This window comes from Equus quagga, chromosome 7 (genome assembly GCF_021613505.1).
Source record: "Equus quagga isolate Etosha38 chromosome 7, UCLA_HA_Equagga_1.0, whole genome shotgun sequence".
NCBI lineage: Eukaryota > Metazoa > Chordata > Mammalia > Perissodactyla > Equidae > Equus > Equus quagga.
Genome location: NC_060273.1, coordinates 14,775,891 through 14,793,285, shown reverse-complemented (window position 1 = coordinate 14,793,285; position 17,395 = coordinate 14,775,891). Strand labels below are relative to the sequence as shown.

Here is a 17,395-nt window from a genome sequence, read left to right as displayed (position 1 = left end):
TGAGATGACGCATAAAATACTCGCTGGCACAGAACCTGGAATATGGTAAGCGCTCTATAAATGTTAGCGTGCCCCCTTAACACTATTGTTTCCCCCCACTCGAATGTAAGCCCCAGGAGAGCAGGGAGTCTGCTCATCCTGTTCCCTGCCTTGTCCTGAGCACCTGGACAGGTGTTTGGCACATCTTGAATTGAGTTGAATAAACAAATAGTCTGAGCGTTCTGCCCCTTCAAGGCTCCCGGGGCAGTTTCCTCGAAGGCAGAATGAAGGGTCACTAAGATCCCTTCCAGTCATACAAGATGGCTCTTGTATCCCTCTCCTTCTGGAGTCTGAAAGCCCTCGTTGAAGTCCCCACCCCAGAATAATCCAAAGTCACTTTGGAACGTGAGCCTGGGGCCTGGACCCGCCCGCGTTGCCATGGCAGCGGCCCCGCCCCCGAGGTCTGGCGATCCGCGGCCCTGATTGGCTGGACGGCCGGCTCGCTCCAGGATGCGGCGGCCGCCGCCATTGTGCGGCGCTGCTTCCCTCCGAGGGTGTCGGCTGCGGCAAGTGCCTTGGGCTCTCGCTCTCGCTTCTGCTTCTGCTGTCCGGGGAGCCCGGCGGGTCCGGGACTCCCGTCCGTGCCGGTGCGGGCGCCGGCATGTGGCTGTGGGAGGAACAGGGGGGCCTCCTGGGCCCCTTCTCCTTCCTGCTGCTGCTGCTGCTGCTGGTGACGCGCAGCCCCTTCAATGCCTGCCTCCTGACCGGGAGCCTCTACCTCCTGCTGCGCCTCTTGAGCTTCGACCCCTTGCCCTCCCGCAGGGCCCTGCAGGTGCTCAAGCCCCGGAACCGCGCTTCCGCCATCGCCCACCGCGGCGGCGGCCACGACGCGCCCGAGAACACGCTGGCGGCCATTCGGCAGGTGAGCCCCCCACGCCTCGCGCCCCGCCTGGGAGCTGGACTTCTGCTCGTCCTCCCGCAGCTTCCCCAGTGTTCATCTGAGAGCCTTCCCGGGTCCCCCTTCGTCCGCAAGAAACACATTCAGGTGGCTCTGATCCCTCTGAAGTCTGGACCATCTCCCGACTTCAAGTATTTATAGAAAATAGCAAATATGTGTTTGCTTACATAATACTTAGATATTTGCTGGGTACCAGGCACTGAGGATACAGTCATGAACAAGACGGAAGGAGGTGCCTGCTTTCACAGAGCTTGTATTGGAGTGGGGGAGACAGGCCTTAAACAAGTAAACACACAAGAAGGAAGCGAAAAGGGCAATGAAGAAATAGAGTAATGGGATAAGGACCGACTGGAGGAGTTATGCTATTGCAGATAGAGTAGTCAGAGAAATCCTCTCGGAAGAAGTGACTTTTGAACCGAAACCGAGATTGGGAGATGGAGCCAGCTGTGGACCTGGCGGAAAAGTGTTCCAGGACAAGGGAGCAGCAAGTGCGAAGGTCCTAAGGTGGGAATGATTTTGGAATGTTCAGATAACAGCATGAGGCATATGTGGCTTGACTTCAAGGAACAGAGGAAAGGCTGGTGAATGCAGTAGGAAGTGTGGCCAGGTTAAGTAGAGTCTCATTCAGTGGTTGAGTTTGTTCTCAATGGATCACATGCACAAGAGCTGTCTTTGCTTGTTCCTCCGAATTACCCAAGTCATCTTATCACCTTTCCCCCCAAACACACACATTCACCCTCAGATAACCCTGCCAGCAGGACTCTTAATCACTTTCTGCTTCGTCTTATCACAAGGCTTGCCTGGCAGTCTCCTGACTTCATATGACAGTTTGCGTAGTAAGAGAGCTTTTCAGTTGCCTAGGCACTTTTGCATCTGTAGAAATAGATCTGATCCTCTCATTTCTTTGAGACATTATTTTAACATGGGGTGGGTAGGAAAACTGACTCAAACTATGGCTCTTTCTAGAATTCAGCCTTCTGATTCCAAGCCCCAATGCTGTTTGTCATAGATTAGAATATGTTCTCGGATGTAAAAACTTGGACCGACTGTCCTTGCTTTGTCCAGCTAGGGACAGACAGTGTTGTGAAATGAGCAAGTTACTTAAGCTGTCAGCGTCCCAGAGTCGTGACTAGGGTGTAGCAAGCACGGCACCCAAGGGCACTTCTCCTCACTCTAGGCCCAGCCCTGACCTCAGTTGCCCCTTCTGTAAAATGGGAATAATATTGGTATCCACCCAATAGGTTGTGATTCCATGAGGTGGTCCACATAAAGTGCTTGGCCCATGATAAGACCTCCACAAATGTAAGCTCTTTAGGCCAAGACTCTAAAAATGGCTTGATTCTTTAAAATCATGTAGGTAAAATTTAAATGTAATGGTGAAAATTTATGTCTGAAGAAGGAAGGGGGTCAGGAAGGCAGGCTTTAACTTAGCAGAGACTGACTGTTTATAAACCACATTAAACTATCTTATGCTTTTTCCCCTTGATTCTTTGTGAGGGAAGGGAGACAGAGCAGCTTTTCTGCCTTCTGTTTAAAAACAAATCTAAAGGTATTGAAGAAGGTATTTTACATTGTAAACTGAAACCCAGAGAGGTTGGATGAAGTAACAGAGCTACACAGGAGATAGAATTGTCATGACAAGAAAGATGATAATTACCATCGGAAGAAAAGCACATAATTGTCATTGGCTTCCATTTCTACTTACCTTTATGTAAGTTGCCTTAAAGTATAACTCATTGTTAATTGAACACAGGAGGTATTCATAAGTATTTACCAATGGATGTGGTAGTTTGGCCAAGAACATGTTTGGGTGAATGTAAGTCATATTGAATGAGGATGTGTGAATGTGAAATAGACATACACATAGGGTGTTTCATATCCTCTTGTGTTGCAAGAGAATTATAGCTAAATTCCATTCGTGTTCTGTATGTTTAGGTTGAGCATCTCTTTAATGTATGTAATAATGATAAATAAACACTGTGCCAAGTTGATTACTGGTCTTAAGAGGAAATGAGATGTGGTAATTCAGCTTAATTTGACTATAAGGTCATTATCAATGAGCTTTTTAGCATAACAGAATTTACCTGCTGAATACAGACTACAGAAGGCAAGGTCACATCCTCCCTCTTGACTTCAAAAGAAATTTGTAGTTTATTTCCATCAAAGTTTGTTTTTTGTCCTGTTCTTCCTCCCTTTACATGTTTGCAGCTCATAATTTATATTCATAAACATTTTACTCTGTGAAAAATCAGAGAAGGCATTCTGACAGTGGTAGAATTTCTGGTAGATTATGAAGTAGTTATAGAAAGGAAAACTTGAAAGAAGTAAAATGAATGTGTTCCTCCCAAAACTACTATTGTAAGAAACTTCTCTAAATAAATAAAAAAGATGAGTATGAAGTGTATACTAATAGGTGAATTAGAATCGGGTTCATCTTTTTGCCTCTATAACTGCTAAAGGAAGTTGAATGCAGTCATAGAAGATCGGGTCTAAGAAACTAATATGATGGTTCTTTTATAAAGCTTTTGTTTGGGGCCTTGGTAAACTACACAGAAAAGACAAATAAATGAACTCAGTTCTAGTATGCTTGCTAAAATAGTCCCTCACCATTGTTATATTTTGTGTTGTAGCCAAAGATGGCCCTAATGAATGAAAGTGTAATTGAACCTAATTATGGTGCCAGCATCAAGGAATAAGGGTAGCATTTGTGTTCTAATGAGAGATGCAGGCACTGTGAACACTGAAAATGTGGTCTAGTTTGATGTTACAAAATATGTAACCCATGTTGTTTTCCCAGGGCATTATTGTGTCTTTAACTTAGAAAAGATAGATCTTTTAATCTTACAGAAAGACAGACCTTTTAACCAGCACAGATGTAAGCATTATTGTAATGACTTTTTCACTGAGACGTGAGTGTTTTTCTAATCCTCATAGCTTATGTTGAGTGCCAACTCTGAGCCAGGCACCAAGCCTGGTAATTTACATGTATTATTTCTAAATCCTCACAACAACTCTTAGGATCATTAGAGAAGTACCATCTTAAAGATGATGAAATTGAGGTTACAATATGATAAGTAACTAGATGACAGAGCCAGTGAGTGATGGAATTGAGATTTATTCATTCATTCATTCATTCATTCATTTAGTTAGTTATTTTTGAGGAAGACTAGCCCTGAGGCCTTCCTCTTTTTTCCGAGGAAGATTGGCCTTGAGCTGACGTCCATGCCCATCTTCCTCCACTTTATATGTGGGACGCCTACCACAACATGGCTTGCCAAGCAGTGCCATGTCCACACCTGGGATCCGAACCAGCGAACCCTGGGCCACCGAAGTGAAATGTGCGAACTTAACCGCTGCACCACCGGGCCAGCCCCTGGAATTGAGATTTTTATAGAAAATCTTGGTCACATATGTGAAAATCAAACTTTGAAGCTTAGAAGAAAATATAGTTATGTATCTTTATAAATAGGAGTAGGAAGGGATTTAAATAAAACAGAAAAATCTCCACTCATAAAGAACATGAATGATAAATTTGACTAGGTTACAATTAAAAATGTGTTTAAAAGGACACACAATAAAATCCAATGGCTAACATTTATTGAATGCTTCCTGTGCACTAGTATAGTGCCATATGTTGTTTATGCGTACTTAAGTGTGTAGTGAATACATAAAGACCTATAACAGAATGATATGGGAATGAGGCTCATCAGCTTTAAGCTGGCAGTTACCTCTGGAGAGGAAGGGGGAGAATTTTAGCTCTATCTGTAGTGTCGACAGTAAAGTCATAGTGGTTAAGAGAGCAGCGTGTACTACGTCCTCGTTTGTGTAGCCTGGAGCAAGTTCCTTCATCTCTTTCAGTTTCCTCATCTGAGAACGAGAATATTCATAGTCGCTACTGAAGGGTCATGAGGATCAAATGAGTTAACACATTTAAAGCACTTAGAATTGTGCCTGACAAAGAGAAAAGGACTCATAAATAATAGCTATTATTATGTTTGGTGGCAGCAAGAGATTGAAGCAAATGTGGCAAAATGTTAGCATCTGTTAAGTCTTTTTTGCTGTGTACTAGTATGTGTGTTTGTATAATTTAAAATTTTTAAAGAAATTTAAAACCTTGATCATAATGAACATTTCCCAGCTTCATTGTGACAAAGAAGTCAAGGAGGCAAACGGTGGACAGTGTGTCTCAGAGGAGCCTGGCTCGTAAAATTTAATGTTCAAATTCTCTTTTTAGATAAATTCTAGTCTACGTCATCAAGCTTACCAACTTGTTGGCCACCAGCCACTGCTGCTCACATAACAAATGTAGTGTCCCCAAGAAGTGGGCTTGGTGTTTCTGCTAGGGAGGGTGGAGTTAAACCGACTAAAACTTGACTGATCTTGTTTATGCCAAAGTCGTGCAAATATCCAACTAGTCAGTCAACACGGGAATCATCAGAGATGCTGTACCTAACCTAGTCTAGGTAAACAGTGGAATTTGCCTAAATGTTTGTAATTGTAAGCTGTTAATGGCCCATTTGGGTAAGCAACCAGAGAAAGCTTAAAGTTCCAGGAGTCTCCCCATCTGCCACTGGGGGAGTGGGCAGAGTGGGGAAGTTGAAGTTTTGGAGGAATCCGTAAGTGTAGGAGTTGAAGTAAGGTTACCATCCATGAAAAACAGAAACGAATTGGGTTGCTGTTTGGTAGAGGAGGGAAAGGACTCCGCTGACTGTTTGCTTAGCCAGCCTTGTTGGTTGTCTTGAGTGATTAGATTGCAAAATGATGCCTCTGAGCACTTGACATTAATATTGTTGATGTTTTTGTTAAGGCAGCTAAGAATGGAGCAACGGGCGTGGAGTTGGACATTGAGTTTACTTCTGACGGGGTTCCTGTCTTAATGCACGATAACACGGTGGATAGGACGACTGATGGCACTGGTCGATTGTGTGATTTGACCTTTGAACAAGTTAGGAAGCTTAATCCTGCAGCAAATCACAGATTAAGGTAAGTGGTTTATTGTCACTTAAACATCCCTCTCAGCTTTTGGTGGAGATCACAGAAAGACTGTCACCTTCTGATGACATCTCTGCTCCAGGAGAGTGGTTTTGTTATAATTTGTTTTGAACTGTATACAGGTATCCCAGGTAATTCAGGTGCCAGGAGCAACAGAAATATGGCATGGATGTTACTCATCGTTTCCCACTGAGGCCAGATTTGGCCCCGGAATTATTCTCAAGACAATACTCTATCTAGTACATGACAGTTACTTTGAGCTATTGTACAAATTATAGAATCATGAGGCTGAAGGCAGTTGCAGAGGTTTACTTGTCGATCTTCTTGCCTTCAGGTACATCAAGAAACAAATTATGGGATACAGAGTGGGCGAAATGAGTGAAGGAGGTCAAAAGGCACAAACTCCCAGTTATAAAATAAAGAAGTCTTGGGGATGTAATGTACAGCCTGGTGACTATAGTTAATAATACTGTATTGCCTATTCAAAAATTTCTAAGAGAATAGATCTGAAAAATTCTCATCACAAGAAGAAAATTTGTGACTATGTATGGTGATGGATATTAACTAGGCGTGGTGATCATTTTGCAATATATGCAAATATCAAAGCATTATGTTGTACGCCTGAAACTAATATAATGTTATATGTCAATTATATCTCAATTAAAAAGAAGAAATAAATGATGCATTCTTTAAAATCTTCAGGTAATAATATCACCTTTTTTTTTGGTGAGGAAGACTGTCCCTGAGCCAACATCTTTGCCAGTCTTCCTCTACTTTGTATGTGGGACACCACGACAGCATGGCCTGATGAGCAGTATGTAGGTCCACACCCGGGATCTGAACCCGTGAACCTGGGCTGCCAAAGCAGAGCGTGTGAACTTGACCACTACGCCACTGGTCCAGCTCCCTAGTATCATCTATTAACTTAGCCCTTTTAACTCTTTACATCCTTGTAACAAACTAGTGAAGGATCTTAGAGTTTTAGGAATGGAAAGTATCCTAGAAATCATGTAGAATACTGTCTAATAGAACTTTCTGCAGTGATGAAATGTTGTATGTCTGCACTGTCCAATGTGGTAGCCACTTGTGGTGACTGAACACTTGAAATGTGGTTAGCACATCTGAAGAGCTGAATTTTTAATTTTTTTAAATTTAAGTATAAATTTAAACTTAAATAACCATATGTGCCTTCCGTATCGGACAGTGCATATCTAAATCAATCCTGCTTTTAGAGAGAGTCCCAGAAAAATTAAATGACTCGAGGACAAATGACTAGTTCATAAAGAAGGCAGAACTAGAATCTGGATAACCCAATTTCCATTCCAAAGAAATGTCCACTACACCATGCTGTTTTTGTTACCCCTGTCTCTCTCAACTCTTGGAGGGTGAAAGTTCTTTCGGATGCTTAATTTAATCCCCTCCTGGTATAGTTTAAACCAGTAGCTTCCAAAGTATTTATGTGTGTGTGTGGTGTTTATATATGTATATGTGTATTTATCTGTCTATCAGAGCTAGTCTTATAAGATGTTCCACAAGGAGAGGGTTCTATGCCCAAATAAGATCAAACACTATACTCTAGATGGTCCCCTTGGGGATAAACAGTCCAGGTCAATCAACCTTTAATTTAGTTTCTTACCTTTAATTTAGTGTTTCTCAAACATATGACCACAGAACCCATGCCCTTCCCGCCATTAACAGCCATAAACACCTTGGAATTGGTATACTGGATAATATACTTTGGAATGTGGTTATGTAAAGCCCCCTCCCCTTGTCTTCGTTGTCATATACTGAAAAAGGTGTGCTCACTGTTATTCATGTTGTGTCAATTCTCCAGGCAGTGATCAATACTCCTGGGGTATTGAGTATTCCACTCAGTGATTAAGTTCTAGTCCTCCCTAAAAGATGATTCAGACTTTATTTTGCTAGGATCTGAAAGAAATTAAAAGTCAGCCAAAGGAAATCATATTTTACTCTAGAAAGAATGTTAATAACTTGAAAGTTCTGAGTCCAGGCTGCTGGCATTGCTCTTTACTGTCGTCAGATATTACATTGCTCTATTGTATGCAAGGGAAAGGCTGGTTTACTATTCCAGGGACATTGCAGCCAATAAGATGTCAGGTTCAAAGTCAACACTTAAAACAAAAAATGCTTAGTTTCAGCATTACCCTTAAAATCCTTTAAGAAGGCATGATATCAGAGTCAATATACCATTTTAATGTCTTTAATACAACCAGTCTTTCTCCCGCAGTTGGAACAGGTTGTGTTTTCTTTGCTTTAAAACCAAATGAAGTAAGTGGCTTGTGTTTAGGGACCATGTTGTAGGAAAAATAGGGATTTTCTCTAGAATTACGTTTAATGTGGTGAGATGCTCAGGCTGAGAGGGGGAATGGAATCTAAGATTGGCCAAGGGCATAGCAAATCCATCATCTCTCACTCCCAGGCAATAGATGTTGCATAGAATGACTGGCAGAATGGCCTGTGTGATTTAAATTATCTTTATCTTTTTTTAAACCAAGATCTTACAGTCGACATAATATAGTTGAATTAGGATAAGTTAAATCATATGGAATGAAATTTCATTATGTGGGGAAAGCTGATTTTTTATGTCAGGCACTTAATTTTCCTTTTCTTTATCAGAAAAATTGTTTATTTTCAAGAGTTGCATTTAAATAAATGCACAGCAATACAGTTAACAGATTTATGTATTTCTAGGAATTTCTCCTGCAAAAGGGTCTATTAGAGCAATTTGAATCTTAAAATTAAGTCTCTGAGTTCTCCAAAGGTGACATATACTCTCCCCTTTGGTTGAGTTACTAATTATATTCTTAATTCAGTGGAAATGCAGTGATTCCTAAAATTTAGATGATTTTTGCTGTTGTTGCTCTTTGGTCAAGAATATCTGTCCTTTGGTTCAAGTACATATAGTAAATTTTCCTTGGACTTTGGTCTGGTTGAAGAAAGGAAGGAAACACTCTTTCCTTTTGGTTGGAAGACGTTTGTGAAGGGGCTGCTCCACTAAACTTTCGTCTTTTGCCTTTCCCACAATGCACGGCGCCTCCCCCTCACAGGAATGATTTCCCTGATGAAAAGATCCCTACCTTGAGAGAAGCCGTCGCCGAGTGCCTCAGCCACAACCTCACAGTCTTCTTTGATGTCAAGGGCCATGCAAACAAGGTACCGTTTAGACCAGCGCCTTCACTTTTTCAAAAAGACGTCCTGTTTAATTGCTAGTCATTTCCAAAAGTAACTACATATTTTATTTATTCTTCTTAAATTATTTTTATAAATTACGTGTTTGCTTAATGGAAGTTTACAATGCAAAAATCCACATCTCTGAGGCAACAGTAAACCTTTTTAACCTTTTAATCTTTGATGGAACCTTTTAACAGCTCCTAATATTCTACAACTAGCACAAAATGAAAGAGTCAGGTTTCTCTGATTTGCATAAAGTATTTACAAAAGATATTAAATGAACAGTAAACATTTTGAACAGGTCACTCAAGTAACCTCATAAAAAGGAATTTAGGAGTTGGACACAAGACCAGTGACATCTTGCTGCTAAGTTAAGGGTCTCAGGTGGACAACTGTGGACTGACGTTGAAGAGAACTCCTGTCTTTAAAGCTTCTGATAGCTAATAGGATATTTATCTTTTACATAGATTTATCCCTTCTGTAGGATTTCTGTCCCTTATGGATAGTTTTGTAATTCTGTGATTTGAGTAGTTATACTTTTATGAGAAAATTATAATTTCTTTAGATATGACGTTGCTAAATAAAATTTTGCTGACATTTTAGAACATATACTTTTAGTCATGAAAGCATTATTGTAATGGAAATCGGTGGGAAAATATGGTTCAGATTACATTTGTTCTCTTATAACCAGCTTTTCAAGTACAAATACTTTTCTCTGCATTTGGACAACTTGGGTATTTTCCCCCTAGCAATAGTTAAAATCAGTAATGGCCATCTACTGATTGACAATTCTGATGATGTCAGTTTTCTTTATTAATCCCAGGATATAGTTGAAAGCAGTCGTTGAAACCTAAAATCTGAGCCTAAGTATATACTCTAACTTTAGTACAGTGAACGCCTGTCTTTGAAGAAAGAGGAGAATGGTGCTCTGGCTGATTTATTCTGCTGGTAAACTGATAGTTGTGTCCGTCCAGGCTTTCTGATCAGTCTGCAGCAGAATCACCAGGAATACCTATTAAAAATACAGATTCCTGTGCCATACCACCCAGGGAAGAAATTCTAAAAATGTCAAGGGTGGTGGGGTCAAGGAACATGTGTTTTTAATGAGCACTTCCAGTTTCGTTAATGATATGACTCACATCTGGGAACCCTGAAAGCTCCCACGTTTCACCCACAGTGTACTGACCTTTGTGCTTATTCTGTTAGGATAAAGGAGGAAAAAAGAAGAAAGTTAAAAAAAAAAAAAATCCGTTTAAGCTTTCTGGTTGGGTGCTCACAGGTGGTTTGGGCAAGATTGAGTAGAACATAGTGATCTAATTCTCCGAAGAACAAGTGTTGGCAGCAGATGGGAGCTGTTAGAACACAGGAGCGAAGGTTATGGGCTCCGGAGTCCAACAGACGGTGATTAAGCTCTGTCACTTACTACAGGGTAACCTTAACCTTGATAAGCTTCAGTTCCCTTGTGGGCAAAATGGGAATAACAATAGAAACTACCGCATGGGGTTGTGGTGAGAATTAAATAAATAATGTAGGTGAAGAGTTACAGTGCATGTGATAGCTCAAACAGCACGGAAACAGCTTTGGCTCTGTGGCTCACACTCCATTATATTAGAGAAGGAGAAGCATGACATGAGTAATTTCTGTGTTCTTTCTTCTTTTTTGCAATGCATTTTGTTGCTTATATTTGGCTATTGGTATGTGTGACTTTCCAAAAATTAGCAGTATTTCACGAATTATGATGTAGCAACGTTACATTTCACCTAACGTCTGGTCAGCCCTGTTGTAGTTAGCTGCTCTTGACGCTCAATGGCCAAATCTGTTAATTGACTACAGGTCACAAAATGTCAATATTTTAATTCTATCATTTCTTTATTTCTTAGCTAGACTATTACAAAAAGAAATTTCTGCTCATCTTGGGGAGGAGCTGGGAGACGTCCAGCTCTTCCTAGTTCTCCCTTGTCCCATTGCTTCTGCCTCCAAGCTGGTGATGGACGACGTCCCTCTCAGTCCCCTGGACTGATAAGATCTACCCTTTGTAGTTCCCAGGCTGGTTGGCTCCTGCTTCAGCTGGGAGAGACAAAAGGTGATAGAGTTGTGGGTAGAAAAGGACTTTTCCTAGAGGGTAAACTAGGGTATAAGGAAAAGATTTTAAAATTTTGCTTCCAGCCTCCACTGGCCTGCAGTCTGCCATACTTTCCAAAACTCTGAGCAGAGGGCCGAGCCCCTGCGGAAGGTGGGAAATCAGTGCTCCCCGGCTGCTGCCTTATCTGCTGCAGGTGTGAGTTTAAGGTGTGTCCCAGGGCATGATGGAATCTGCCGGTACTCTAGTCAACGTCCCCATATATTAGTAAACTTCTGGTTTATTTGGTAGGGTTGTACTTAATATGTCATAGTTAATGGCTGGGACTATTACATTTCAATAGATTTTAAACACTTGAATCTCTTGGTTTTACAGGCTACTGATGCTCTAAAGAAAATATATATGGAGTTTCCTCAACTATACAATAATAGTATTGTCTGCTCTTTCTTGCCAGATGTTATCTATAAGGTAAGGTTCAGGACTTTTGTTGTACGTAATACTATGTTGGTTGGTGGTGATAAAAGCAACGGGCTAAGTAAGCATAAGATAGATGCTTGTTAAATTGAGCTGAATCAGTTAAGAAACTCCTCTTTTGAGTCAATGAGAAATTCAGGAAGGGACCTGTACTCAGACCCCATTTAAAGTACCATGATTCCTCTTTAGCTCCTTCTTTCATGTGGTTGAAAGGTTCATTCACATTACTTTGGTAAAGGTTCTCAGAACAGAAAGAATTATGTAGCTTGTCTCACTAAGTGACAGCAGAATATACCTTTTAAAAAATAACTCTTAGTCATAAAGAATTTAAATATACATAAAAGTAGATAGTAATACAGTGAGCCCTTCTCTAACCATGATCCAGCTTCTTTCATCCACACCCCCCATTTATCCTCCTCAGTGTTATTTTCAAGCAAATCCCAGACATCATATCATTTCATCCATAAAAATTGCATTATCTTTAAAAAGTGATTCTTTTTTTTAAAATATAGCCACGATACCTTTGTCCCATCTGAAACCATTAACTGTATATCCTTAAGATCATCAAGTATCCGATCAATGTATAAATTTTCATTTGTCTCAGAAATACTATAAATGGCTTTTTGTTTTTTTATAAATTGTTCATTTGTTCAGTCCTCATTTGAATCAGGACCCAAATGAGGACTGCATGTTATAACTTTGAATCTTAAAACCTGCACGTTCTTTTTTTCCCCCTCGTGATGTATCTATTGAAGAAACTAAGGTTGTTTTTATAGTGTTTACCCAAGTCTGGATTTTGCTAATTTTGCTGTGACACAGTTAACACATCCTTTTCCTCTGTATATTTCCTGTAAGTTGGTAGTGAGAACTAAGGCCTTGATCAGATTAAGCTCAATTCATCTTGGCAAGATAACTTTATTGGTGAGGATCTTTTCCATCAGAAGGCACGTAACACCTGGTTGACTCTGCTCTTAGCACCTGCTGTTACTGACGGAGGCCAGCTCTCAATTTACCGGGGGTTGCAAAATGTTAATATTTTGGTTCTATCATTTCTTCTTCACATATAAGCTAGAATACTTCTACACTTAGAAACTCCCATCTACTGTTTAGTTACCCACTAGACAAATAAGTGTTTAATCTTTTCCTTTATTTACCAGTTTCCAAAATAATGAGTTGGTTCTGTAGCATTCTTCAACAGAGACTGACAGAGCATACATTTAAAAGTTTACAGTTAGGGTGGCCCCTATCCAGATATACACTGTCATGGAGAACAGAGAGTCATGGGGCTTTGCGACAGTGGGATCAGCGTTTCCCAAACTTAGTGGACCACAGAGGCCTTTAAGATGTATGATACATCCCCTGGGGAGCACAGAGCGCAGACTGGAGGAATTCCGTCCACATCTCCCTCTTTCTCCTTTCCCGTCTCCCCTTCCCCTGGCCCCTTCCCTCCTCTCTGTTTTCTCTTCTCACTTCCTTCTCACTGCACTTCCCTATGTCCACAACTCTTTTTCAGCCATTTTCTCTAGAAAGGATCAAAAGCTAACCAGCCCATCTTGAAATGATTGTGTTCCATTCTCATTGAATTCTAATTACTTACCACTGGCCAGAATTTAAATTGATATCTCATTGAAAGTTAATTCTTGTGACATTTATTAAATTTGACCCTGAGATTGTGATTTTCTCATTTTAAAGATGGGATTGCAGTTCTCTTAGGATTATGAAGGATGTGTTCATATTTATACCTACATTAAAGGCTTTACATGCATCACATTATTTTCTCAATGAGTTTGTGGTAGAGTACTTATTTAGTAGATAGGTCGGGGGCAGAGTATCATCTGTTGGTCAGAATGAGTACAGTGCCTTTATCTAAAGAGCAAATGAGGGGGCCAGCCCGTGGCCGAGTGGTTAAGTTCGCACGCTCCGCCTCAGCGGCCCGAGGTTTCACCAGTTTGAATCCTGGGCGTGGATGTGGCACCGCTCTTCGGCCCACGCTGAGGCAGCGTCCCACATGCCACAACTAGAAGGACCTACAACTGAAAATACACAACTATGTACCGGGGGGCTTTGGGGAGAAAAAAGGAAAAATAAAATCTTTAAAAAAATATATTAAAGAGCAAATGAGAGGTATTGGACTTAAGATATAATAATTCTTTTATTTTCCAAAATTCCTTTTCAGATGAGACAAACAGATCAGAATGTAGTAACAGCTTTAATTCACAGACCTTGGTGCCTTAGCTATACGGGAACTGGGAAGCCACGCTATGATACTTTCTGGAAACTGTCCGTGTTTATGGTAATGGACATTTTGCTCGATTGGAGTATGCATAATATCTTATGGTACCTGTGTGGAATTTCAGCTTTCCTCATGCAAAAGGATTTTGTATCCCCGTAAGTTGGAAGGTTTTTTTATCTTCTCCTGACCCATTTCCAGACTGTTCTTTGCAAGGAAGGATTAACAGTAGTCTACCTGGATTGGTTCCCACCCACAAAGCCCACCATGCCTTTTTTAAGTTGGAATGCGTCTAGCTTCTTAGGTGGGAAGGGTGCAGGCATATTTCACTCTTTCTAAAACAAGGTGACAAATATTCTTAGGTTTTAATGCATTTAAAAAAAAATTATAAACTTGCCAAACTATGATGAGAGATTACATTTCCTTGTGATTGGCTCCCTTTGAAAACCAATGTAGGATCCAGGGCAGAGCCACAGTGAAAACATCCTGTGGGCGCCTGCCTCAGCTCTCCCACCATTTCTCCCTCTTTCCGAACCCTACAGGCTCTGCTCCATCACTTCCAAGAGACTGTCCATGCCGTAATTTGCTAGCAACCTCTGAATCTTTCTTTTGGCAGTTTTTTAACTGTGTGTTTCAGCTGATTATAGTTGCAGTTTTCATCTTATTTCAGGCATGCATGTGTTGAATAAATATTTGGTGTATGTCTACAGTATTGCAAGGTACCATGTTAGGAAACTGAAGGTGCTGTGGTAAAGAGATAAAGCCATGGTCTGCCATCTTGGAGCTTACAGTCAAGTGGAAGAGATAGATACTAATCAAGTAAAAATCAATCAATATAAACTTAGCAGCTAAGATGAATGCTGTGTAGGAGAGAACGGTGCAAATATACTGTGTAATTCGACCAAGTCAGAGAAAACGTCCCCAAAGCAGTGACAACTAAGCTTAGGTCTGAAGGCTGAGTAGTAATTGAGGAGGGCAGGGGGTGGAGATCCAAGTCAGAGGGAAAAACACTGCAAGAGTGGCAGGAAGGAGCCTGGTCCTGTCAAGGAGTTGAAAGAAACTCAGTATTGTGCAGCACAGGAGAGAAAGTGGGAGTGTGGTGTAAGATGAGGCCCGAGAGTCCGGCGGGGCTGGGCCTCCAGTGCTTGGGGGGCGGGAGGCATCTTGAGTGAGCCGCTGAAGTATTTTCAGCGAGAATAACATGGAGGCGCTTCTCGTGCTGGGTTTGGAACGCTCCCTCTGACTGCAGTGCAGAGGCCGGTTAAGCAGCTGTTTCTGAGCACTGTCAGTACCCGGTGAAGACCGTACTTCATGACCATATAGATTCCTGGGACGGTTGGTCATTATTCTAACAGGATTGGTTTTTCCTCTTTCTCCAGGGACTACTTAAAAAAGTGGTCAGCTAAAGGCATTCAAGTTGTCGCCTGGACTGTTAATACCTTTGATGAAAAAAGTTACTACGAGTCCCATCTTCGTTCCAGCTATATCACTGACAGCATGTTGGAAGACTGCACATCTCAGTTCTAGACTTTTCCCCCAGGGAGGAAACACGAGTCCAGAAACTGCCTGCTGGCCTCATGCAGGGCTATCCAAATACCCTTTGTGCTAGCCCGCGCCCTGGGAGATCCAGTGGCTCGCACAAGCAATAGTCGTCATTGCATTTTTACCTGAACTCAAGCCCGGTGTTGCCATCATGCTCCATGGAATGCCTGAGTTCAACACTGTTCTTGAAAATCGGTCTGCCAAAAGGCACAACAGCTCCTGCCCGACCTAGCGGAGGTGTGCACGGAGACCCACTGAGCACAAGCACACATTGAGTTGTGCAGTTGGGGGGTGCAGGTGCAAATGCATGGGAAACGCATGATTCCTCAGAGTTGACATTATAAAACTTGACACACTTACGTAACTTACGTTATCTATTTGTATTCAGCTATGTTGATGTCAAACTTGTGACCCTACTAATAAAATCATTAAAAGGAACTCTAAGGGAAAACTGTGTGCCAAGCGTCATATCCTAAAACATAAGGAGTTCAGGGAAGCTGTGTCTGCAATCCAGTGACCAGGGCAGCAGCCCCTGGGGAGGCTTCAGTGTGAAGTGGCGGGAAATCTCGAGACCCATTGGAGGGAGATTGTTAATGGTATCTTGAAATAAGGGCTACAAACCAGTAGGGGGCAGAGTTGCCCCCTTTTAGGCTGCTCGACAGCAGAGGATCGCAGTTACAGCGGGAAGAAACTTCCCAGACCATCTGGGCTTGTCCAAATGAGAAAACTAAAACCTGTGGCAGGGAAGGGTCAGCCTCAGAAATGACACAGCTGCTGACGTAGCAGAGCCCAACCTCATGATAACTAAAATTTCTTGTTTGCTATTTGCCAGGAACTTGAGTGGTTTAACATGCGTTATCTTAATTAACCCTCACAAAAGTCTTACAGAGGTAGCATTCTCTCTTTACTGGTGAGGAAACCGAGGCACTGCACGAAGTCACTTACCCAAGGTCTCAGATGAGACTGAGTCCAGGTGGGCCTCACTCCAGGGCCCCTGCTCCTCACGCCTTGCCCCGTCTGCCTTTATAATGCGGGGCCCTGGACTCCCAGCTCTGTGCTCTTTGCCATGTGAGCTTCCGGGGGTCTTATTGTTAACTTAAAGAGCAATATTTAAAAGGAAGTCGAGTCCTTAAGGAATTGCAAAGCTGTCTCTCTCCTCTGGCTGCCCATGCTTCCCCCTTCTGGCCCCATCTGCAGCCCTGATCGCAGGCCCAAAGCCTTGTCATGACCTCCCTCCTGAGTCCCAGAGGGTCCCCAGCCTCACCCCTGCAGCAGCCAGGCCACCAGTCCGCACAGCTAGATGGTGGTGAGAAGTAAACTGATTTTTGCTACAGTTGGTGTTGGCCGGGGTGCGAGAGATGGGGCTTGGGACGTTTCCAATCAACGTTTACAAAGAAATTTTCTTGAATTTTAAAATCAACAACGGGACAGATTTATTCAATGAATGGAACAAATATATAAACTGCATGTACTTCCATGCCTTGTTATGCCTGGAGTGACAGGAGGAGAAAGTGACCAAAGAAAACATCTGTGGACTGAATTCCCCCTTGGCGCACCTTCAGAGACTGCACAGTGACCAAGAGGGAGGGGATTTTCTTAGGGACGGTATGGTGTTAACATTCCTTCTGTGGTGTGAAGACCTCTTAAGAGCCAGGAGTTCTGTCACTTGACCCTTGTCCCAAATCCATTTTGCTCTTGACTCAGCCAGGCCCAATTAAGGATTTAGATCCTATGCTGAGGCAGTCTGGGCCTTGAAGAATGGAGAATTTGGATGAAGAACTGGGGTGCTAATAGGTACTACTATGAAGCAGTTACCTAGAAGGTTTAGTTTAGGGGTTTAGAACAGAATTTGGATCAGAGAAAGGTGAATCTGATTTCCTGATCAGCAACTTACTAGCTGTGTGACCTTGGGCAAGTTACTCAATTCATCTGTAAAACACAGGCAGTA

The 17,395-nt window shown here is 42.0% G+C and overlaps 1 protein-coding gene across 1 annotated transcript; it reads left to right on the top strand.

The window, feature by feature from the left end:
- The first annotated feature begins 500 nt into the window (after positions 1-500).
- Positions 501-15,885, top strand: GDE1 (glycerophosphodiester phosphodiesterase 1). Its single transcript, XM_046668450.1, has 6 exons — positions 501-901; positions 5,745-5,920; positions 8,998-9,103; positions 11,577-11,669; positions 13,852-14,063; positions 15,285-15,885. Exons 1-6 carry the CDS (start codon positions 641-643, stop codon positions 15,430-15,432), a joined length of 996 nt encoding a protein of 331 aa, XP_046524406.1. The 5' UTR covers positions 501-640; the 3' UTR covers positions 15,433-15,885.
- The last annotated feature ends 1,510 nt before the right edge of the window (positions 15,886-17,395 follow it).

What these genes read in the sequence shown, in the direction of transcription:
- GDE1 (XM_046668450.1), top strand. Translation starts at nt 641, where the DNA reads ATGTGGCTGTGGGAGGAACAGGGGGGCCTCCTGGGCCCCTTCTCCTTC. An exon ending in CGCTGGCGGCCATTCGGCAG is followed by an intron (nt 902 to 5,744) that starts GTGAGCCCCCCA and finishes GTTTTTGTTAAG; the next exon opens with GCAGCTAAGAATGGAGCAAC. An exon ending in GCAGCAAATCACAGATTAAG is followed by an intron (nt 5,921 to 8,997) that starts GTAAGTGGTTTA and finishes TCCCCCTCACAG; the next exon opens with GAATGATTTCCCTGATGAAA.